General features: G+C 36.0%; 3 protein-coding genes across 4 annotated transcripts; 1 reads left to right on the forward strand and 2 right to left on the reverse strand.

Annotated features, from left to right (window-relative positions):
* Nucleotides 1-3,415: 3,415 nt before the first annotated feature.
* Nucleotides 3,416-4,305, reverse strand: LOC107943621 (uncharacterized). The gene has a single exon (XM_016877392.2). The coding sequence runs from the start codon at nt 4,134-4,136 to the stop codon at nt 3,579-3,581; it is 558 nt and encodes a 185-aa protein (XP_016732881.1). The 5' UTR covers nt 4,137-4,305; the 3' UTR covers nt 3,416-3,578.
* A 5,452-nt stretch (nt 4,306-9,757) lies between these two features.
* On the forward strand, nt 9,758-14,007 carry LOC107943622 (heat shock 70 kDa protein 6, chloroplastic). Its single transcript, XM_016877394.2, has 8 exons — nt 9,758-11,201; nt 11,481-11,733; nt 11,880-11,959; nt 12,048-12,190; nt 12,283-12,381; nt 12,508-12,697; nt 12,827-13,225; nt 13,352-14,007. The coding sequence occupies exons 1-8, from the start codon at nt 10,644-10,646 to the stop codon at nt 13,748-13,750; spliced, it is 2,121 nt and encodes a 706-aa protein (XP_016732883.1). The 5' UTR covers nt 9,758-10,643; the 3' UTR covers nt 13,751-14,007.
* Nucleotides 14,008-14,213: 206 nt separating this feature from the next.
* LOC107943623 (calcium sensing receptor, chloroplastic) lies at nt 14,214-22,375 on the reverse strand. Of its 2 annotated transcripts, none has more exons than XM_041077192.1 (15): nt 22,128-22,375; nt 21,652-21,760; nt 20,015-20,929; nt 19,651-19,751; nt 19,440-19,554; nt 19,013-19,090; nt 18,755-18,847; nt 18,404-18,487; nt 17,737-17,835; nt 16,679-16,741; nt 16,427-16,457; nt 16,118-16,164; nt 15,756-15,814; nt 15,051-15,276; nt 14,214-14,621 (listed from the first exon to the last, which is right to left on the reverse strand). In XM_041077192.1, the coding sequence occupies exons 2-14, from the start codon at nt 21,697-21,699 to the stop codon at nt 15,051-15,053; spliced, it is 1,959 nt and encodes a 652-aa protein (XP_040933126.1). In that variant the 5' UTR covers nt 21,700-21,760; nt 22,128-22,375; the 3' UTR covers nt 14,214-14,621. The 2 variants fall into 2 exon arrangements, with proteins under 2 accessions (XP_040933126.1, XP_040933127.1); XM_041077193.1 differs by having other exon boundaries at nt 22,112-22,320.
* Between the last annotated feature and the right edge of the window lie 210 nt (nt 22,376-22,585).

Here is a 22,585-nt window from a genome sequence, read left to right on the forward strand (position 1 = left end):
ACCGCACTGTTCGTCGAACACCACAACAAAATGGAGTTGCAGAACGCATGAATAGAACTCTCTTGGAGCGAGCTCGTTGCATGCGATCAAATGCTGGGCTCGGTGAAGAATTTTGGGCTGAAGCTGTTAATACTGCTTGTTATTTGGTTAACAGATCTCCGTCAACAGCTATTGAGCTGAAGACTCCTGAGGAAGTATGGTCTGGTTCTCCTGCTGATTACTCTGGTTTAAGAGTGTTTGGCTGCCCTGCGTATGCTCATGTAAATGAGGGAAAACTCAAACCGAGGGCGAAGAAATGCATATTTCTTGGATACGGCCAAGGGGTGAAAGGATACAGGTTGTGGTGTCCTGATCCGGTTTCGTCCAAGTTCATCATCAGCAGAGATGTGACTTTTGATGAGTCATCCATGCTTCGATCCACCACAAATTCCCGGGAAAAGGAGGAGTCAGATAGAATGGGAGATCACGGTGTTGAGAAGCAGGTGGAGTGTCAGGTGGACGCTCCAATTCCTACGGAAGGTACTTCAGTCCAGGATGATCAAGTTGAGGTGCAAGATTCCGATGAAGATGAGTCCCCTCAAGAAAAACCATATAGCATTGCCACTGGAAGAACGAAGAGACAAATCAAACCAAATCCGCGTTACGCTAATCTGGTGTCTTTCGCGCTCAGTGTGGCGGAGTCCATTGGTATAGAACCTTCCAGTTATAATGAGGCTGTCACGTGTGATGAGTCGGCACAGTGGGCAATTGCTATGAGTGAGGAGATAGAATCTCTTCACAAGAACCATACTTGGGAGTTGGTTAAGCCGCCAAGTAACCAGAAGATAGTTGGTTGCAAATGGGTCTTCAAGAAAAAGGAAGGCATCCTAGGGGTTGAAGCAACTAGATTCAAGGCACGATTGGTTGCTAAAGGCTTCACTCAGAAAGAGGGGATTGACTACAATGAAGTTTTCTCCCCAGTCGTAAAGCATTCTTCCATTCGTGTATTACTTGCCATGGTGGCCAAGTCTGATTTAGAACTTGAGCAGCTTGACGTAAAAACGGCGTTCTTGCATGGTGAGCTCGAGGAAACAATCTACATGCGTCAACCAGAGGGTTTTACAGTTCCTGGTAAAGAAGACCATGTCTGTCTATTAAAGAAGTCTTTATATGGATTGAAACAATCCCCAAGGCAGTGGTACAAGCGGTTTGATAGCTTCATGATTCAGCATGGTTACACAAGATGTGACTATGATGCTTGTGTCTATCATCGGAAGCTCTCAGATGGTTCGCACATTTATTTGTTGCTGTATGTTGATGACATGTTAATTGCTTCCAAAAACATGTCGGAAATCAACAAGTTAAAGTCGCAGTTGAGTGGTGAGTTCGAGATGAAGGATCTGGGTGCTGCCAAGAAAATTTTGGGCATGGATATTCACAGAGATCGCAAGGCGGGCAAGCTTCGTGTGTCGCAGAAGAACTACATTGAAAAGGTTCTTCAACGCTTCGGCATGGATAAAGCGAAAACTGTGAGTACTCCGTTGGCACCACATTTCAAACTCTCTGCAGAGTTGTCACCACAATCTGATGAAGAAAAGCAGCAAATGTCTCACATTCCATACTCGAGTGCAGTTGGAAGCGTGATGTATGCAATGGTTTGCACTCGTCCAGACATTTCACATGCAGTTAGTGTGGTCAGCAGATACATGAGTTGTCCTGGCAAGGAACACTGGCAGGCCGTGAAATGGATTCTCAGGTACTTGAGAGGTTCTGCAGATTTATGCTTGGTATATGATCAGAGTGACTGCACTAGCAGTGTCACGGGCTATGTGGACTCTGATTATGCTGGAGATCTGGACAAAAGAAGATCTCTGACGGGTTATGTTTTCACTTATTCTGGAGGAGCCATTAGTTGGAAAGCTGTGTTACAGTCTACCGTAGCCTTATCTACGACTGAGGCGGAATATATGGCGTTAGCAGAAGCAGTGAAAGAAGCATTGTGGATGAAAGGTCTAGTAAGCAGTTTGGGTTTACAACAGGATTTCACTGTTGTATTTTGCGATAGCCAGAGTGCCATACATCTGACTAAAAATCAGATGTTTCATGAACGGACCAAACACATTGATGTCAGATATCATTTTGTTCGGGAACATGTTACGCAAGGTGACATTGTTATCAGCAAGGTTGCTACCGAGAAGAATCCTGCAGATATGTTAACTAAGGTGATCCCTGCATATAAGTTCAAGCATTGCTTGGACTTGATAGGTATTCGGGATTGATTAGCGCCAGAGAGGCGTTTGGAAGAGGTGATCCAGTTCGAGGAATTCACTATGATGTTCAGCTTGGTAAATTTCAAGCCAAGGTGGAGATTTGTTAAGAAATGGCTTAAAATTGGTAGTGGATTGTTGTTGTTGGTAGTGGGTTGTTGGTGGTAGTGGATTAGTGGATGGTTGTTGGTGTCCATTTTCAACCACAAATCTTTGCCAAAGTTTTGGACAATTATGTCCTTGAACTCTCTTATAAATAGAGAGGTTCATTAGCCATATTCATCATCCCAAACCAAGAGAGAGCAAAGCTTGTTCTTTGAAAGCTAGGATTTTAGCTTTCGGGTTTTCTATAGGGGTTGAGAGTTGTGAGGTTCTCGGGTTGTGTCTTGAGTGTAAAACACTTGTAATCTTCATCTTGTTATAGTGAAATTTCTTTTCGCCTCTGCCCGTGGACGTAGGCATTAAAGCCGAACCACGTAAATCCTTGTGTTCACTTTATTTTTCGTTCCGGTCAATTTACTTGTAGTCATATCGGAGTTCTCGAAACGATCCTTTCCGCAACAAATTTGTTAAAGAAAAAAAAACAAAAATTGATGCTAAAAATACTCAAAAATTCAATTAAGACTATTTCGACAAAACATATAAGCATTAATAACTAATTTTATCATTAAACCAATTAACTCAAAAACTAAAACAAATTCGATCACATAATTTACATAACTAAAACTTGACTTAAACTTCCGACCATTTAAATTCCAAAACCTTATGATTCATTTAGCCAACCTTCACTGAAAACCTCTCTATATTCATAATTATTTTAGTGGCGAAGAACTTAAAAATCGAGGCTGTTTTCTTTTGGGATGCAGATTTATTATTACACTAATAATTATCTAATTTTATCTTTTTCGATCATCAATTAATTAACATTAACATTAAAATAAAAATATTCAAAAATTCAAGATATACACAGTAATCGTTTTGTTTTTTTTTCAAAAAAAAATTCGTACTGTTATGAAACGGTTTCAATATTTTACTTTTTGGAATAATAGAACGGACTATTGAGCAAGGTGGTGGCGGAATTTGAAATGGGTTTGGGTAACAAATGAGTCATCAACCCAGCCATAAATCATTAACCAAAAACTTTGAGATCCAGTCAGAAGCAAAAGCTATAAAGAAATCAACAATTTATTGAACTCTAATGAAATGAATAAGTAACCAATCTGATTACACACACAGTAGAGATAGACAAGCAATACAGTACACTACCAAGAAACATAGTGGGATTTACCAAACAAAAATGAAGACTTTAAAAGAACAGATTAATTGCTATCTTTAAACTTGGAAAGGCCAAGGCCAGTTCTTCAAATCCTCATCTGCAACTTTCCCATTCCCCTGTTTCAATGAACCGCCATTGCCCACCCCGTGGCCTTCCACCAAAACATAGTACCTCAACACAAACGCCAGCCCCAAAACCACCCACTGCAAGAAGAAAACAGCCACGCATAACCCGCCAGCCAGTTTCAATATCAAAACACCATCATCTTCCCTCACATAAGACCTCAAGTACCCCAAGAAATCCGACGTTCGGGTCATGATAAGAACCGAAACAGAGCCTTCGAATATTGATGTCAGCACCATCGACACCATGTAAGCCAAGTAGCGTTTGTTGGAACCCGAAATGGCGACGGAGCAACCCAAGACGACGGCGGCGATGGTGATGACATGGAGGAGGATAAGGAAGAATCCACACAGGGAAGGGAATAAGCGGAGGGAAAGGGTGAGGAAGATGCAACTGGAGGCGGCTCCCAATAGAAGGTAATTGCTGATTAAGAAGATTTTGTGGGTTCGTGTGTGGGATTGTGTTACTGAATTCTCGACTGAGAGACCCATTGATAAGAACTTGGGATTTGAGTTTTATGAGAGAATGAAAAGGAAAAGTGTTTGAATCAAAATTTCAAGCTTGAAATTTTGTTTTCCTGTAAAAGATTGAAGTTTTTTGATGAATGAAAGTAAGAAGACCTAGCAGAGTATATAAGGGGTTTTGAATAACGTTCGAATTTATGTACCAAAAGATGTTAACGTTCGAGTTTTTCAAATGGATAAAACTGGAAATGTGAACGTTGAGAAAGAAATTCACAAGCTTTGTAACGGCTAGTTTTAGCTCTTTTTATTCTTTTATTACAAAGTGCTTCAACAAAATAAAACAAATATACAGCCTGTCTTTTATCTCCTTTTTTTTTTTTCATTTTGCTTTTGAAAATGGTGGCCCGAAATTACTTTTTTTAGGGTAAATATATATTTTGGTTCCTAAACTTGGTTTTAAGGTTCAAATTGGTACTTAAGGTTTTTCTTTTGTCTAATTAGATACTTGAACTTGGCTGTTTGGTTCAAATTAATATCTGAACTTGGCTTTATAGTTCAAATTGGTTTAAATAAGTTATTTACTATAAGTACTAATTTGAAAAACAAACCAAGCTTACGTGCCAATTTGAACTAAGATGACAAGTTCATATATCTAATTGGAAAAAAAATTTAAGTACCAAATTAAATCTTAAAGCGAATTTCAAGTACAAAAATATATATTTACCATTCTTTTAAATAATAGCACATGTTTAAATTTCATTTTATATTTGCTTTGAAAATGAATGAATTAAATTAAAATTTAGATATTATCAAAAAATTAAAATTAAATTTATTTGCTAAAAACAAAGTTTGAATCTTCTGTACGGTTTTATTCAAATAAAAGAAATTAGATTTTTATAAATTTGAATATTATTACTAGTTATGACATTTTAAAACATCCTCTAAATATATATATATTGAAAAAAAAACTACTTTGCATATCCGTGTGTTTATTAAAATACGTGTAATTATTTTTATGAATTTATTTAATATTTTATAATTTTTCAACAATAATTTCTTATAAAAATTAAATCATACTGATGTTGTAATGCCCCAATTTTCGGGAATTCTGTGAATGTTGGCATAGGTTTAATTATGTTAGTGGGCCTCTAGAAGGCCCAAGCTTAAGATAGAATCCGACAATTTTAGTTAATTTTTGTTCCATAAGAAAAAGGGGGTGAAATTATGAAATAGGACCTATGTGAAAATGTTTGAAAATGCTATAGGCTAAATTGAAGTGGCCAAATAAATAGGAGTGCAAAATAGGAGGATTTGCATGACAAACCTCCCATTTTACATGAAGTGGCCAGCCATCATGTTGTTGTAGACAATATGAGCACTTGATATCCATAATTCATGGTACAAATTGATAATGAGTTAGGTAAATGTTCCATGATAATGGATTAGGTAAATATTCCATGATAATGGGTTAGGTAAATGTTCCATGATAATGGTTTAGATAAATATTCCCTGATGGACATTTCATGTCTTTTGTATTAAAGAATTAAATGGATGAAATATGAAATTTTATTAAAAGAAAAAGGGGTGAAAAGAACAAAGTTTTGTCTATCTTTGTTCATCGTAGCCGAAAGTTAGAGAAGAGAAAGGAGAGGAGAAAGCTCTTGAATGTTCGGTCACTTGGGGAAGAAAATTGAAGGTAAGTTCATGGTAGTTTGCTTCTATCTTGATGTTCATGAGTTCTTCTTGATTCTACCTTAACTCTTGAAGCATATTTTGGTTTTTAGTTGTGTTGTGAGCATTTAGTCATGAATTAAAATTAAGGAAATGGTTGTTGTTTCATGTTCTTTTGATGAAAAATGGAAGATAGGTGAAGTTGAGCCAAACAAATGAGCATGCATGTGCCTTAGATGCTAAGGGGAAAAATCGGCTAAGATGTTGTGCTTTAAAATGATGAAATGGAGATTATACTTAAGTAAAATCATAGATATGTGATGATTGATTGGTGATATACATGTTTAAATAACAAGCATGCAAGTTAGGTGTGAAAGAGTGATTTGGTAATAAATCTGCTTGAGACAGCAGCAGTAACGTGAATTTGGAAAATCACCATAAATTGTGGGAGATGAGTTAGAAGCTGCATAAATTATGTAATTAAAGCTTAATGAGTCTAGTTTCAAATGGAATAAACTAGAACATATTTTGAATTCTGTACAACGAGAAATTTGATTCGTAATGAAGAGTGGTCAGATTAGTCAAACAGTGAAACATGAGAAACTTTAAGAAAAATCTGGTATTGATTGGCCATACCAAAAATTCTGAAAATTTTATGGATAGAAGATATATGAGTCTATTTTCAAGGAAAATTAACGGCACTTGATTTGGAGTTTCGTAGCTCCAGTTATAAATAATTTAGTGACTGTTGCTCAGGAAGACAGCTTGCAGTGAAATTATGATTATGTGGTAAACATTGACAAAAATTTGTTAATGAGTTGCTTATTGTTTTCTTATAAGCTTACTATGATCTGTAGGTGTGGTTGGCCGAATATTGTAAGGGGTTAATACGTAGTTTGTATTTGAATAGTTAGATTAACGTGTTAGTAATCCAATTGTAGGCGGTTCGTGTGTGGATCTCGTCAGCATATCGTCGCAAACAGGTGTGTAACTGACACCCTCTCATAGAATAGATTGGCAAAAGCCGAAAAGTCGGTATTTTAGGAATTTACGAGTGTGCGAATGCTCGTAAGATAGTTGGGTTTGTATATTTGGTAATCTAAAGTAATAAACTGAAGTACGCGCGATTTCGTACATTTTGATAATTTGGGCTTAATGGGCCAAAGATCGGGTTCATGGGCCAACGGGCCCAATTCGATAAGTATGCGCGGTAAGTGTTCTGATAGTACGTAAATAGTTAGGATATGCATGAAAACCCTAAAAGTAGCTAAATTACTATAATACCCCTATGTATGGAAAATTACTGTTATACCCCTAGGTGCAAAATTACCGTTATACCCTAGGGTTAATTTTGACTGACAAACATGACGATCTGATTCTGTATGATGTATGCCATGATTATATATCTGTTGCATGGGGACATGGGTTATATTATGGAGGAAGCGTCCTGGTGGCTATGCCACAATTATCTGATCTGGTGGCTCTGCCACATATATCTGATCTGGTGGCTATGCCACAATTATCTGATCTGGTGGCTCTGCCACATATATCTGTTCTGGTGGCTCTGCCACAATATCTGTATCTGGTGACTTCGTCACAATATCTGGCAGCCTCGCTGCGATTTCTGTGGTGTGTAGCGGTTGGGTGGGTCGAGTAGTCTCCCCACATGGTGTAAGGCTGGTACGGGGGTGTTATGGATGAATCTGGGTTGGGTTTCTGCATAAACATGTAATATTTGTTCTGTTCTGTTATGGGCCTATGGGCTTTATTCTGAATTCTGTTCTGGGCTAAGGCCAACTTATTCTATATCTGTGGTTTGAGCTAATATAGGCTATGGTTGGGTTAATTTACACACTGAGTTTTCCCCAAACTCACCTCTTTTATTTTCATCCACGTAGGTAATCCCCAACCATAGTGGGCTTGGAGCTGTGAGGGAATTCGGAGTGGCCACCCGTTCTGAAAGTTTGATTTTCTTCTGGTGAACTGGACATCCTTTTATTTACGTTTGAAGTTTTGGGTTTTTAAATGTAATAAGGCCGCTTAATTATTTTTGATGGTTTTAATATGTATTACTAAGATAGGTATTACTTATTTTAACTGTTGAAATTGGATAGCTTTAGGGCGCGTTTTCAAAAACAACAATTGATTTCAAAATAACACGACAACAAGCAAAGCTTCCGCAATGAAAGTATTTTCCAAATTTAATCACTTTTCCTAAAAATGACTTAATAAAATCGGTTTCCTAGAAATATCCATGACGTTAAGGTGTGGCAATGGCGGTATGCATGTCTAGGATTGGATCCGAAGGGAGCTTGGTACTTAAGCAGTCCGATGGACTCACCACCTCTTTTCCGGTTTCCTACCTGGTGCACAACTTCCATTCACTTTAACCTATAATGAAATTATCTTTTAAAACACTAAGTAAGTTCTTCTAGATCAACAATATAAAATATTTTGAACGCTTCGATGTGGCATGTCGGATCCGGTCATAACGTCTGGGCCGGGTTTGGGGTGTTACAGATGTGTTAGTAAGTACTAGGTGATAAATGTCTTAAAATTGATTTAAAACTAATAATTATTTAAAAATTTTGTTTATATATATTGTTATATATGATATGGTTTGATATGTGAATGTATGCTAATATTGTTATATATGATATGATTTGATATGTGAATGTATGCTATCATATATTTTAATATAATAAAACAATTTATTTTCTCTTATTTATTACTTGATGAATTAGATAAAAAATAAATGCTATATGTATTTGATTTTTAAATCAATTTAAATTAAAATATTATATGACATGAGCAACAGGTATATAAAATGATAATTAAATTAAATTAATAGTTATATAATGTGATTAAATTAAAATGTTATATAATGTAATTAAATAAAGTTAATAATGGATTCGAAAACTATCCCTTAATTCAATGTTTCCATATACGTCTCTGTACATTCTTTTATATGATATATATATATATGACAAATGTTATGATATATATGATTGTTGCATGTAATTATATTATTTTGTGATTTGTATTGAGATTTAAATTTTAATTATAATTTAATGCATTATGCATAATATGATTTATTATTTAAAATTTTATTAATGTTAATGTTAAGAAAATTATATTTAAAACTTAAATTAAAAATAAATCACTTTATTTTGAAATTTAAAAAACTATTTAGAGCTCAATATTTTTATATATACTCTGGTCGCTTTTTTTTTATATAATATATACGATTTTTTTCGAAAGAAAGATATATCAAACAAATTATTCCAAATGAATATTTTAATATATTGAACTTAGCACTTGAGTCTAAAACCTACGTAAAAACATAAAATCTCCACGATTCTTAGTCTTACAATCATTAAGATTCAATGTTTGAAGATGAGTGGTGCCCATGAGTTTTTCTTTGACTTGTATTTCTTCCGGTTTCATTTCAAATGTATTAAAATTTTATGCACTTTTCTTGTATTGGTAGACAGATTAATGAATGCAGTTTAAGAAAATTTTTTTCTTAATTTAATTGATATGAATATTGTTGTGATTATAGGAAGATGTAAATTCGAATATACTAAAATTTTAAAAATGTATCACTAACATTAAGTTTGAAAGCAAATGATAAATGCTAACAATATGGTAGCGAGTAATATTTTCGTATAAGTTGTTTTGTGCATTTTGTGTTTTGAATAAGTATTAAATGATTTTTCATTTTAATTTAAATGTCAATGTGTTTTGATTGTTTTTATGTATCTTAAGTCGTTTCAATTGATACTAACTCGTATGTATATGTATTAATCTATATGAATTTTTTAAAGTTTTAAATTATTTTTATTTTTATAATTACATTATGAGAATAATTTATATTAAAATAATTTAAAAAAAATAATTTTAAACACCAATAAAATCAAATCATGTCATCAAATTTTAAAGAAATAATATATATATACTCTTCCCAAACTCAATTTACTTTAATTAAATTATTTAAAAAACTAAAATTTATTCTTTTGCATTATTATTAAAAAATATAACCATTCGTCATTTTGTTGACGTACTTTGATTCTGCCGAGCGCTTGACGAATATAGGTGGAAAGGTAAATCAACCGGCTGGTAGATCACACAAATGGCAACCTTAGATAGCACAGTTCAGATCTGCTTATCGCTACCACACAAACCAATGATAAGTTGATTTGGGACGGAAGATGGATTCATTGATATATCATGTGTGATCGGGAAGCTTATACGAGATCCGTCGAGAAGTTGTATTTAAGTTCTTTTCGAAATAGTATTGGTGCCCTTCTAAAATCATTACGCACCACAGCTTCTGTTTGCAGTTCATGCCATTGATGAGAAGGTACGAACCGTCGGGATTCAAAATTCAAACTCATATCTGTTATCATTCGAGGATATTTGTACGGGAGAAAGAATCAAGCTGGGCATTTTTAATTCATTTTTGGGCTTTGTTTATCAGAATATTTTCTTGGAAATAGCAATGGATTTTAGCTTTTCGAAGGCCCAAATTCTGCAACCACCTGGAACTTTCTTTTTCTTTCCATCCAAACAGCGACAAAATGTATCATATCAGACCCAACGTTTTCAGAGCATTCTCGATTCTGTCCACGTGTCACCACCCAACCCCCAAGCTTGCACCATTCACTGTCACACTTCGCTCTCGTTTCTTCTAATGACACTCCTTATATTTTCTCTAGCTCAGCTTAACGCCTTCGATTTGCCTTCTTCACAAAGAATTTTAGGTGTTTTTCTTTATTTCTCAGTTTCTCAATCTAAAAAAACCCTTCTTTATTCACTTCCAATTATAATTGTTGATATCTTTTATTACGTACGCTTGCAAAAATGGCGTCTTCGACTGCCCAAATCCATGTCCTTGGAGGTATGGGTTTCGCTTCTTCGAGAAAACCCAACCAACATTCATCCAGAACGGTTTTCTTCGGGCAGAGACTGGGGAAAACGTCGCCGTTAAGCGCCACCTTCTTACGACTTGCTAAAACCAAAAACAGCAACGGTAAACGGTACAATGTTGGGCCGGTGAGAGTTGTAAACGAGAAAGTGGTGGGAATCGATCTCGGGACAACTAACTCCGCCGTGGCGGCCATGGAAGGGGGGAAACCCACCATAGTTACCAATGCGGAAGGGCAAAGAACGACGCCGTCGGTGGTGGCGTATACAAAGAGTGGAGATAGGTTGGTTGGGCAGATAGCGAAACGACAAGCCGTGGTGAACCCTGAAAATACGTTTTTCTCAGTTAAGAGGTTTATTGGAAGGAAGATGTCGGAAGTAGACGAAGAAGCCAAACAAGTTTCTTACAAGGTTATCAGAGATGAAAATGGAAATGTTAAGCTTGAGTGTCCTGCCATTAGTAAACAATTCGCCGCCGAGGAAATTTCAGCTCAGGTATATTATATCGCTTGCTTCTTACTTGAGTTGATTCAGTTATTAAGTTATTTAATTTGGCGCTTGTAATTGTAATTGCTGATATAGATAGTTGTAACTTAAAAGGAAAAGCAACTTGAGTTAGAGTTTGATTCAACAATAATTGAGTCGAATTCGAGATCTTTATCTGAACTCGAATAGCTTATGAACATCAGTGTCTTGTATAGTCATTGTCTTGGTTCTGTGTTAGAAATTTAAAATCTTTCTATGTTAAAGGATTGTTTTTACTTTTGGATATAGGTATTGAGAAAGCTTGTTGATGATGCCTCGAAGTTTTTGAGCGATAGTGTGACCAAAGCTGTTGTTACTGTCCCTGCTTACTTCAATGATTCCCAAAGGACAGCAACAAAGGATGCAGGCCGAATTGCTGGGTTAGAAGTGCTCCGGATTATCAATGAACCTACTGCTGCCTCTTTGGCATATGGGTTTGAGAAAAAGAACAATGAAACCATCCTTGTTTTTGATCTTGGAGGTGGTACTTTTGATGTATCAGGTACATTGGCTTCTCGAGAAACTCTCTGCTTGCATCATTAAATTCTATGTTACAGTGAGTGACTTAGTAGTTCTTCTTTTATTGGTAAAAACCTGAAGATTTAACACCAGCAAATGCTTTGTTGTGTATCTGTTTATATGTTACAGTGCTAGAGGTTGGTGATGGAGTGTTTGAGGTGCTCTCTACATCTGGAGACACACATTTGGGCGGTGATGACTTTGATAAGGTAGGTATATGGATGAACGGACATTCTCCTTTGTGTTTTGTATTGTTCTAGTGCTGAAGCATGTCATTGTAACTTGTCTCACTTGCAGAGAATTGTTGATTGGCTTGCCGAAAACTTTAAGAGAGATGAAGGGATAGATCTTTTGAAAGACAAACAAGCTCTTCAGCGGTTAACTGAAGCAGCTGAGAAAGCTAAAATGGAGTTATCAACTTTGACTCAGACAAATATAAGGCATCACTCTCCCCCTATTTTTTTTGTCTTTCATTTGTGAAGAATTCTTTGTGTTGCTTATTAACGGAGCTTTTTTCTTTTTTCTGTTCCAGCTTGCCTTTCATTACTGCCACTGCAGAAGGGCCTAAACACATCGAGACCACACTTACCAGGGTTAAGTTTGAGGAATTGTGCTCAGACTTACTTGACAGGTAGGTTTTACTACTTTGATCTGTTTATTTAAAAAAAAAAAAGGTGAGGCAAAATCATGTTGCTCTTAAAATTTGGGCCTAATCTCTCGAGATTTTAAGTTTCTTGTCTATTTAATATATTTGTAGGCTCAAGAAACCAGTAGAGAACGCCCTGGGGGACGCAAAACTTTCCTTTAAAGACATAGATGAGGTGATTCTTGTTGGTGGTTCAACACGAATCCCGGCTGTTCAGGAACTTGTAAGGAAGATGACTGGCAAGGAACCTAATGTGACAGTCAATCCAGATGAAGTTGTCGCCTTGGGGGCTGCAGTTCAGGTGGGTTTTTTCGAGTTACATTGAAAGTTCTAAATTACTGTCTTCCTTTTGCAGTTGAATGTGTTAGTGTGGGTTATAGATTTTGCTATGACTTGTCTTATTTTTAACGTTATTCCTTCATTGTTGTAGGCTGGTGTTTTAGCTGGAGATGTCAGTGATATTGTGCTTTTGGATGTGACACCATTGTCACTTGGTCTAGAAACTCTTGGTGGTGTTATGACCAAAATTATCCCAAGAAACACTACGCTGCCAACCTCCAAATCAGAAGTGTTTTCAACCGCTGCTGATGGTCAGACAAGTGTCGAGATTAATGTACTTCAAGGTGAAAGAGAGTTTGTTAGGGATAACAAATCTCTGGGCAGCTTCCGACTTGATGGGATCCCACCAGCACCACGTGGAGTTCCGCAGATTGAAGTCAAATTTGACATTGATGCCAATGGTATCCTTTCCGTCACTGCTGTTGATAAGGGAACTGGGAAGAAGCAGGACATCACTATTACCGGTGCCAGTACCTTGCCCAGTGATGAGGTATGCATATCTGATATTTCTGTTGTGGCTCAGATGAACTGCTCTTAAATCTTAAGCTGTTCCACAAATTATATTGGAGATGCCTTTGTTTGATGAACCATTTCCGAATTCTGTCATAATATGCAGGTTGATAGAATGGTAAAGGAAGCTGAGAGGTTTGCACAGGAGGATAAGGAGAAAAGAGATGCTATAGACACGAAGAACCAGGCAGATTCTGTTGTATACCAGACAGAGAAGCAGCTGAAAGAACTTGGAGATAAGGTACCTGGTCCAGTCAAAGAGAAAGTAGAGGCAAAACTGCAAGAGCTCAAGGATGCCATTTCTGGGGGCTCGACACAAGGTATGAAAGATGCCATGGCTGCCCTCAACCAAGAAGTAATGCAGCTTGGCCAGTCACTCTACAACCAACCCAGTGGTGGCAGTGCTGCTGGCCCTACACCTGGTGGCGAAACTGGACATTCAGATTCATCAAACAAGGGGTCAGATGAGGATGTAATTGATGCAGATTTCACTGACAGCAAGTGAAAACGGGTTTCAACCATGAATGAGGACTCATTTCTAATTCCGATATGGAGGTTGGGGATTGAATTTTGTATCAAGTTTTGTTTCATGCTAGTGAAAGAAAAGTAGAAAAACCAATTTTAGGATTGTAGAGGATGTAATACCATATGTAGAATGCCCAAATAGTAAATTTGTCTGGGTGATGAGCCTGTGATATAAGTTGTTCAGTAAGATGGATATCTTGAATTCACACTTGTATATAATGAATGAATGTTAACGGATCTTGTATCGAGCATTGCCTTCTCTGTATAAGTAGTAACATCATCGATTATTTGCTTTTCTCAAATCTGAATGGAATCATTATCACCTTACAAGATTATTGATGTATGTTCCCTTGAGAATTTTGGGTTAGAATTGGCTGAAATCCTAAATGATACCTTAGAATTCAAAGCCATATAATTACATGTGTCACGAGTGCTGAAAAATATGCATCAATATTCAAGGTCCATCCATTTTTGACAAACACATGCATCACAGGGAAGCACCATAGCCAGAGTAAATAATACCATCCCCCTTTTCTAACACAATTATGGAGACAAAAAGCTTCTGAGAAAAGGAAAATAAGTCTTTCAGCTTTGAAGAGTTAAAAAATCTCCACTATCACCGTATCTGGTTAACTATCATAAAGTTGACGGCCATTTATTTTCAAGGATTAAGGTGGTGCTTGCATCAAGCTAATAGCTAATAGAGCTGGCAGAGGATTTGAATCCAACAGGAAGCAGAGCTTCGAGCAATACCAACCCTTTGTCCATTTCTATGCCACGTGCCCAAGGGGTAAGCAAGATAGGTCAATTATACCCAAGCATCACAAGATTGGACCGAAAAATGTCAACACCTAAGCAGATAAACAGAATGCTTCAATCTCTTATGCATAAAGACTGCATACCCTAATATTCCAGTTTTGCAGGAAAATGATAAATAACCACATAGTAATAGCATGTTGTTCATTGATAGTTCACAATGTGAAAATTAATCCATAACAAAAAAATGACATATGACTGCACCTATTTCTAACCAAAACCAACTTGGAAATCTGGAAATAATTACCAAACTTCTTTATTGGTTGTGGTTGATATGATTTGTTTGATGATTATTATAGAACTCCACTGATCTAACTTAATGTAGAGGACTTGTTTTTAGCGTTTAGACAGGTCAGTCTTTATGTAAACTCTTTGTTTACTATATCTGAGTGAGCCAGGTCAACTTGCATTCACCAATCTGATGATCAATTGAGATATTTTATTGCAAGAAAAATGTACTACACCTATGCTTCAGAGAGATCGGCTTTCTCATTCCTTGAAGCCATTGCGTCGCCAGATGGATCTTCTGAATCGGATGGTTTAGATTCATGCTTTGCAGCAGCCTGCAACACTCGGCTCTGAACATCTGACGATGAGGGTGAGGTTGGAAGTCCAATGCCATTGGTTTCTAACTTCCCAGAAACCCATGAAAATGCCTGAGCTCCAAATGTGACAGGAGCTAGCAACAACCTTCAAGAAGCATTTTAGTTAGATGAACAAACTGCTGTAGGAAGGATGAAGATTCTTGATCCTCTATCCATGAGTAAGATAATAACCATGCAAAATTACACATGAAATACCTAATAACTTAATGAGCAGCTAACTCATAGACGACCCAAACAGGAAGGCCAAGGTCAAACAATTCTACTTAATGTGAATAACCAACAGTCAAAAAGACATTTTTGACAAGTTCATAAGTTTTATTTAGTTCTCATCATTCTGCAGACAAAGAACATGCCACCCTCGAAGATAATGCATCAGCAACAGTTACCACAACCATTTTTTGACAATGGTATCATATAAGCTATACCGTTAATGTCCATATAGTTTGGACATGGGTATCAGACACGGGTGTTCAAGAAAAATCATGTATCTGAGCAATGTAGTTAAAAACAGTCTTTTTAACATCACGAATATCAGCATTGTAAGTGTTTTGAAGAGGGGTGTACCTTATGTCTTTCTTCAGATCCTCAGAGCTCTCATATGAAGAGACCCGCCCATAAATGGTCTGGTCAAAACACAAGCGACAATAATGAAGTTTTAGAATCACCAATATCAATAGGCTAAATTTATATGAACTGCTAAAGTATCATCTTCAAAGTAAAATATAGGAGAAATTGAACGAAGGATGTTCAGCATTAAAGCCTCAATTTACAACAATAGTTCAAAGCAACAGCAGTTTTTTTTTTTTTCCTTTTTTCCCAAATAGATTCAAAACATCAAAAGTTTGTTTTAATTTTGACAAACAAGGAAATTGATACCAAATACCAAGAACTTGACAACAACATGTTAAACCAGGAGGTTTGCATACCAGGACTAGGCCAAGAATGCCAATAAGCTGTAATGATTTCTCCCACTCTGAAAAAAGAAATGGAACATCAGTAAACATAAAAATGAAATAAAGTAAATAATTATGAAGTGCAAAATCATAGCAAAATACCTTGAAAATGATATTAACAAATAGAAACTTACCACAAATATGCATTACAGAAATACTAAGAAGTATAAAATGCATATTGGTAGAATACTTTGGGATAAGTCATAATCAATCATTGCTTCCAGGTTTCAATTTAACAAAAAAAGAAGGAATTGATATTTCAAGGAAGGACAAGATACACACCTAGCAGTGCATATATTGCTGCTACTAAACCCTGCCACAAAGATACACATTAGCATTTGATGGTTTTAATTTTCAACTGATATGGTTCACATGTTTCATGTAAGGACAATGATGACATTGGACCACCTTACTAGATACCACACATACTTCCAATATTACTTGAGCTAGAGTAATAATAGGAATACCCTTCTTTAGATAGTACATAAAGTAAACTATAAAAACTATATATCACAAAAGGAACCTGAGACTTACCACACCATACCCAAGAACTTGCACCGGAGAAGGACTAATTTCTTCTAATATTGCCTCAGCTTCCTGTGGTGAACACAAGTCAAAATTCCTTACATTAATTAAAAATAAAATAAAAAACAGTTGAAAACATTTTATTCAAAAAATTCAAGGATGGCAATTTGGGATTCCTAGATCAGTAATAATTTGGTTTGGAAGTGTCTTATATTAAGGTAGGATGTTCTAGCACTAGCCAATCAGATTTTAAGAATGGATGCTTAACAGAATATGGATATCTTAGCTGTTTATTCCCCTATTTCTTCTTCATTGCACCATTACGTAGTCAGCAAGATAGACCCTTAATAGATACATGCGTCTATATGCAAATGGGAGTGTTAAGTGGTAGTATTTCTGTGCTCACTAACATTTGAGGTTGAAGTGGTTCTGCATTCATGTTAGCCTCTTCATCTATAATTAACTTCTTTTAGGTAGGATGCCAAAACAAAGTAGAATGCGGTTCACCCATTCTTTTGTTCAACCTTAACCTAGGTTTGTACGCTTAGTTTAGTGGTTGGAACATGTATAACTGCTAACCAGATGACATAAAATTTCAATTATAACCTTGGATAACCTTTCGAATTGGTAAAGCTTTCCCAACAGTTTAAAAAGGAAAGAATACTCTTCATTCAAACATATCATCCATGCTGAGGACGTGTAAGTTGTAACTTTTTGATACAGTTCTTTGAACATCAGCTATAAAATAGCTATTGTACTTGGTAGCAGTAACATTAATATTGCAGATGAAATGAGACTAAACTACCTAAATCAATCAGATTAATGCAAGAGGAATTGGTTATTTTCCGCACTGACCAAGTATATTCTAATAAAGTATGTTACTTTTCTCCATCCTTTATTCTTGGTCAAATATTTTATGGATAAACTTCGGGCAGTTCTGTCTATAACATACAAACTCAGAGGTAGTTGAGACCTTCTAGATGAAAGAGAAAGAAAATACAATCAATTAAATCATAATTTTATGAATCAACCTTGGGCATTTTCTATATAAAGACTTCCATAAATACCTCATTGAGTATAGTAAGCGCTGTCTCTGGTTTGAGTTCCTTAATTCGCAGTCCCTGATTGACCCAAGACTGGAAGCCACCCTGGACCAGATATGGTTTCTGTGATTTAAAACCCAAATTAAATATTAGTTTATGCAATCAGTTTCACAATACCGAAAAACCTACATAAGTCACCAAATGCTTTCTGTAAGTCCTCCAGAGGTTAGAAGATAGGATATCTAGGGAAAAAAAAAGAGTTAGATTAGACTGAGAGAGCAGGCAACAATGCAATATTCAGATTCTGAAAAGATATATTAGGATTTAGGGATTTAACCATTTGGGGCCTGCATATTTATAAGTCTTAAAAAACTATATCAGACCAAATTAATTGAAAATTTCAACTTTAACTAGGCACCTATGCTGGTTATTTCAATTTGAACTGAACACATTCATGCCTTAGATCAAAGATTCTCTCAAATATCTAACTAGAATATTTCAGAGAAGGTACTGTAATATCTGTTACATTCTAGTTGCCAGACACGCGATGCTAAGATATGTATGTTAATTAATGAAAAGAAACACATACACCATCTGAGTTCCAGGTATCATAACTCTTCTTTTCCCCTAGTTTTGGGTATTTCAAAGCTATTTTCTTAAAGGAGAACTTTGAAAATTCAGAACTGCTTACCTTAATCCCAAGTTTTCTCAATGATCTTGCAATTCCTTTGGAACGACTACCATCAGCATCCATAATTATGACCTTTGACCTGTCCTACAAGTGGTAGAAAAAGAAAAAATATATTATGATATTCTATTCAAAGACCAATAACAATGGCCAGGCCCAGTAGTTAACTTTAGCTAGATACAATAAGAAGATTCTGGATGCGAATGATAAACCTTGGGACAAATAGAAATAGCTTAGCATAAGTTTATAGAAATGAGCTCAAGGTCTTCTTTCACTCTTTCTGCAAAGCTCTAGCTTAAAAAATGAACTAAAACCAGTGAAGAGGTAAACAATGAAAAACAAGAAGATACAAACCTCAACAATTTTCAAGTTTCGAATAACAGTGGCAATCAAGGTGTCATCAAGGTCCCTTCCGCTCTTCAATAGTTTCCGTATTGAGCCATTAACCTGAATGAAATGAAGACCACAAAGGGCAAAGCTTCAGGGAAAGTTAATAAAAGTAAATACTAATATGCATTGTTTATTTTGCAAAAAGCAATATTTGGCACTAAGCAACAGAGAAAATGTATTGAAAATTTGAATTTTAAGTAAGATAGTGATGTTCAAATCGACCTCAGGTAAAGATACACTAGCGTAACGAGACCGAGCTGCTCGCCGAAGATCAGGAATGCCGTCTCTCTCCCTTAAGACCTTGACAAAGTTAATGCCCAAAAATTAGCCGCTTCAAATTCAACAGAATGGTAAAAACAACTTTTAACCTCACAGAAACTAATAGATTATTAACCATCTACAAAGGCAAATTACGCCCAAGGAAGAGGGCATGAGAGCACTATGAGAACTAAGTTAATTCTCTTTGAATAGGATCTCAGAATACATAACATAATTCATGTTAGAAAATAGGAAGCCCAAAACCCATTTGAGCTTTGCTCGGATGAGGGGTGGGTAGGTTTAATACAGAGATCCTAAGTTTGAGCTTTAGTACTTTATTGTCATACCCAGTAAAAAAAAAAAAAGGCAAAAAAAGTTTATGGTATCTTGCCTCAGGCCGGACATCAATAAGTAAAACATTCTCCTTTCCAGACAAGAGCTCCAAAGTTAGTTGAGGAGATAAATCCCCAGAGTAACCACCGTATGCCCATACCCGGTAAAACACCCTGCACAAATCTGATACAAAATATAAACTCCCCTTGCAAAAATGAAAATATTCTCTAAAACTTATAATGAAAGTGAGCACATAAGAACATTCATACCATAAAGTGGCTGAGGTGCCAGTGAGAAGGAAAAATGGGACAACGGGATCATTTGGGTCAAAGCCTAGACTCCTTTCCAGCCCCTCAATACCAATGTAAACCTGCTTACAGCAAACAGAAATTAAAAGAAGAAGAAGAAGAAGAAGCTTACAACAGAATAATAATGAACTTGATGAAAAAAAGATCTATCCTTGAACTAGAAAATAGAATCCTAAGGGATTTTATAAGCTTGGACTCATTGTTCTATCTTTAGTAAAATAAATTCCTATCAGTCCCAACTACTCACTGATATCAACAAGCAGAAGTCTGTTAGTGGATCATCTAAAAACGTTAAAACCAGGAGTATATGAATACCAAAGGATACCTGTTGCAGGGCATCCCCAATAGGCTTTAAGGCTTTTCCTGTTCTCTCTTCATACAAAGTCAGTGTGTCTTTGATCTCCGGTGGAAGACGTTCCTTGGCAGAAGCATAATAATATATGAAAGTGGAAGCCCCGTTTGATAAAGAATCCTCCACTACAACAATTGTACGCCTCAACAAGTCAACAGCAAATATGTTAGCTTTACTTGATGCTTCCTTCAAGTCATTTGACAAGTTTGAAACCTTATTGTTAGCTAAAACTTGAGCATTATCTACAGCTTCAGAAGTACTCGTCTTAACAGAAGTTATAGAGGAAGTAATTTTTTCCAATAAGTTTTTCACAGCATTCTCTCCCTTGTCTAGCGAAGAGTTGACAGACTTGTTAACCCCAGCCAGAAAATCATCAAGACCAGTTTTCACACTGGATAGTGAATCATTATCAAAGTTCACGGAGTTAGATGCTGCAGTTGGAGTTTCGGGTATTGTGTCAATAGTTGATATGGTTTCAGGTCCCTCCATCCCTGTGTAATTATTTACATTTTCAACCGACCGGTTTGACAAATCCACAAGTTTCTCTTCTGCAGAAGATATGCTAGAATTTTCAACATATTTCAGTTCTCCATCTGTGGGTGACATTATTGCTTCAACTGAAGAACTCCATGCATTAGAAATTTTGCATTTGACATCAACCAACTCATCTGGGCAAGAATAACTGTTAATCAGGTCCATGGATACTCGTTGTTCAGTGCTTTCAACAAAATCGGAGCAGAAAGATTTTGTTGCTTGTGGTTTAAAATACATTCTATGGAGATGATTTCCATTTGACATGCCCAAAGCAGATTTGTCTTGAGAATTACATCTGAACTGAAAGTCCTTCTCATATGGAGTGAAAGGCCGGAACCCTCCATGGAAAGAAATCTGCTAGAGGCATCATTTCAAATAACGAAGGAACAACTTCTTAGACACAATTAAGCAATAACATTTTAAAGATATGTCACGATTCGGCGAATACATTTGTTACACAAGAAAATTTATACCTTGGCAAATGAAGCAAGATAAAACAAACGACATGAAAACTATGGCATTAAAAACTCCAAACAGGAGAAGATATAAGTAACCTTTGCTGACACACGACACTCCCTCAATGCAGCTCTATAGCTAACCAACTAGTACAAACTCGTCAAATACATGAATGAACTACTTCTTGAAAAACAATTAAGCAAAATGATTTTAAAGGTATGTCAGGATTTGGGAAAAAATGTTTACACAAGAAAAAGCATACCTTGAAAACGGAGGCAAGATAAACAAGCAACATATGATCTTCTACCAATATCCTAATAACATAAATTCTCAAAATGAATAGGACATATTAAAGGCTTCGAACAGAATAAGATATGGTCTTTACTAACATAAAGCATTCCCCTCAATGCAGCTTTATCCCTTACTAACCAACTAGGATAAACTCCTCAACCTTGAAATTGATCAAGTGTTTCATAAGCAGTTAAATTTCATAACTTGAAAGTTGAAACATTCAAGAATTAAAAAATGATTTAAACCCATTCACTCAAAAATGCAATACAATCGAGTCGGATAGTGTATAGAAGAGGAAAATTTATGGTTCAAGACAGTGAAAACTCCACCTGAGAATGTGAAGAACAACCAGCAGCGGCTGAGCAAACAGGCAACATTGATCAAATGTTTCCCAATAGCAAACAAAACTTGGTAAAATTCAACGAACTTTGGTATCCGCTAAAATTCAAAAAAAAAAACACATCAATCTCCAATATGTAGACACCGGATTAATGAAAAACACCAAGATCAAAAGATGAAATCTGGGGAAAGAACAAAAAGGACAATTTTTTAGGAAAGTTCAGTCAAATGAATCAAAAGTATCAATCTTCGAGTATTTTTTTTATATTTTCTTTACACTGATTCCTTTATTAGGTTTCTTCAAATTCAATCTCTAGACCATATTGCATTAAACAATACCCAAATTGCAGAAAAAAAATAACACCAAAAAGAACAAAAGGGTTCTTCAACATGGGATTCCCGAGAACTATATAAAAATCTAAAGATAAGATCAAATATTGAAATGGGTACCAAGTAATTCACTCACTAATGCAAGTTTATAACAAATTTGAAGGCAGCTGAAACTATAAACAAGTTGAGAAATGACTGAGTTGAAAATGAACTGTTTAATGTATAGTAGTGAGAAGGAAGGGGACTGGAGAAAAATGGGTGACGATGGAAAATCGTGTGGCTCGTTGAAGCTATTTAGCTTCTTCTTCATCTTTTTAATGGCTGACTTGGCGCCACCCTTCGCCACTTGTTTTGTGAGGGACAAATTTTCATATTCGCGTTTCACCGTCGATTTTGTCTAGGGACGATAAAAAAACATTAAAATTATCTAAAACCGGTTTATTGAGTGGGTCATTAGCGAAAGTTCCACAAGGTACCCGAAATTTTACCACACCCCATGAACTCAAACTTGAATGATTTAATTCAATTAGTTGATAATTTAAATTTGTTAATCTCATATTTGAATTTATCCGAATTCAAATTTCATCTAATATA

The sequence above is a fragment of the Gossypium hirsutum genome, chromosome A09 (assembly GCF_007990345.1).
Source record: "Gossypium hirsutum isolate 1008001.06 chromosome A09, Gossypium_hirsutum_v2.1, whole genome shotgun sequence".
NCBI lineage: Eukaryota > Viridiplantae > Streptophyta > Magnoliopsida > Malvales > Malvaceae > Gossypium > Gossypium hirsutum.

What these genes read in the sequence shown, in the direction of transcription:
- LOC107943622 (XM_016877394.2), top strand. Translation starts at nt 10,644, where the DNA reads ATGGCGTCTTCGACTGCCCAAATCCATGTCCTTGGAGGTATGGGTTTC. An exon ending in TTGACTCAGACAAATATAAG is followed by an intron (nt 12,191 to 12,282) that starts GCATCACTCTCC and finishes TTTCTGTTCCAG; the next exon opens with CTTGCCTTTCATTACTGCCA. An exon ending in GTACCTTGCCCAGTGATGAG is followed by an intron (nt 13,226 to 13,351) that starts GTATGCATATCT and finishes CATAATATGCAG; the next exon opens with GTTGATAGAATGGTAAAGGA.
- LOC107943623 (XM_041077192.1), bottom strand. Translation starts at nt 21,699, where the DNA reads ATGTTGCCTGTTTGCTCAGCCGCTGCTGGTTGTTCTTCACATTCTCAG. An exon ending in TTGGGGATGCCCTGCAACAG is followed by an intron (nt 19,752 to 20,014) that starts GTATCCTTTGGT and finishes TGCTGTAAGCAG; the next exon opens with GTTTACATTGGTATTGAGGG. An exon ending in GCATTCTTGGCCTAGTCCTG is followed by an intron (nt 15,815 to 16,117) that starts GTATGCAAACCT and finishes TGTTTTGACCAG; the next exon opens with ACCATTTATGGGCGGGTCTC.
- LOC107943621 (XM_016877392.2), bottom strand. Translation starts at nt 4,136, where the DNA reads ATGGGTCTCTCAGTCGAGAATTCAGTAACACAATCCCACACACGAACC.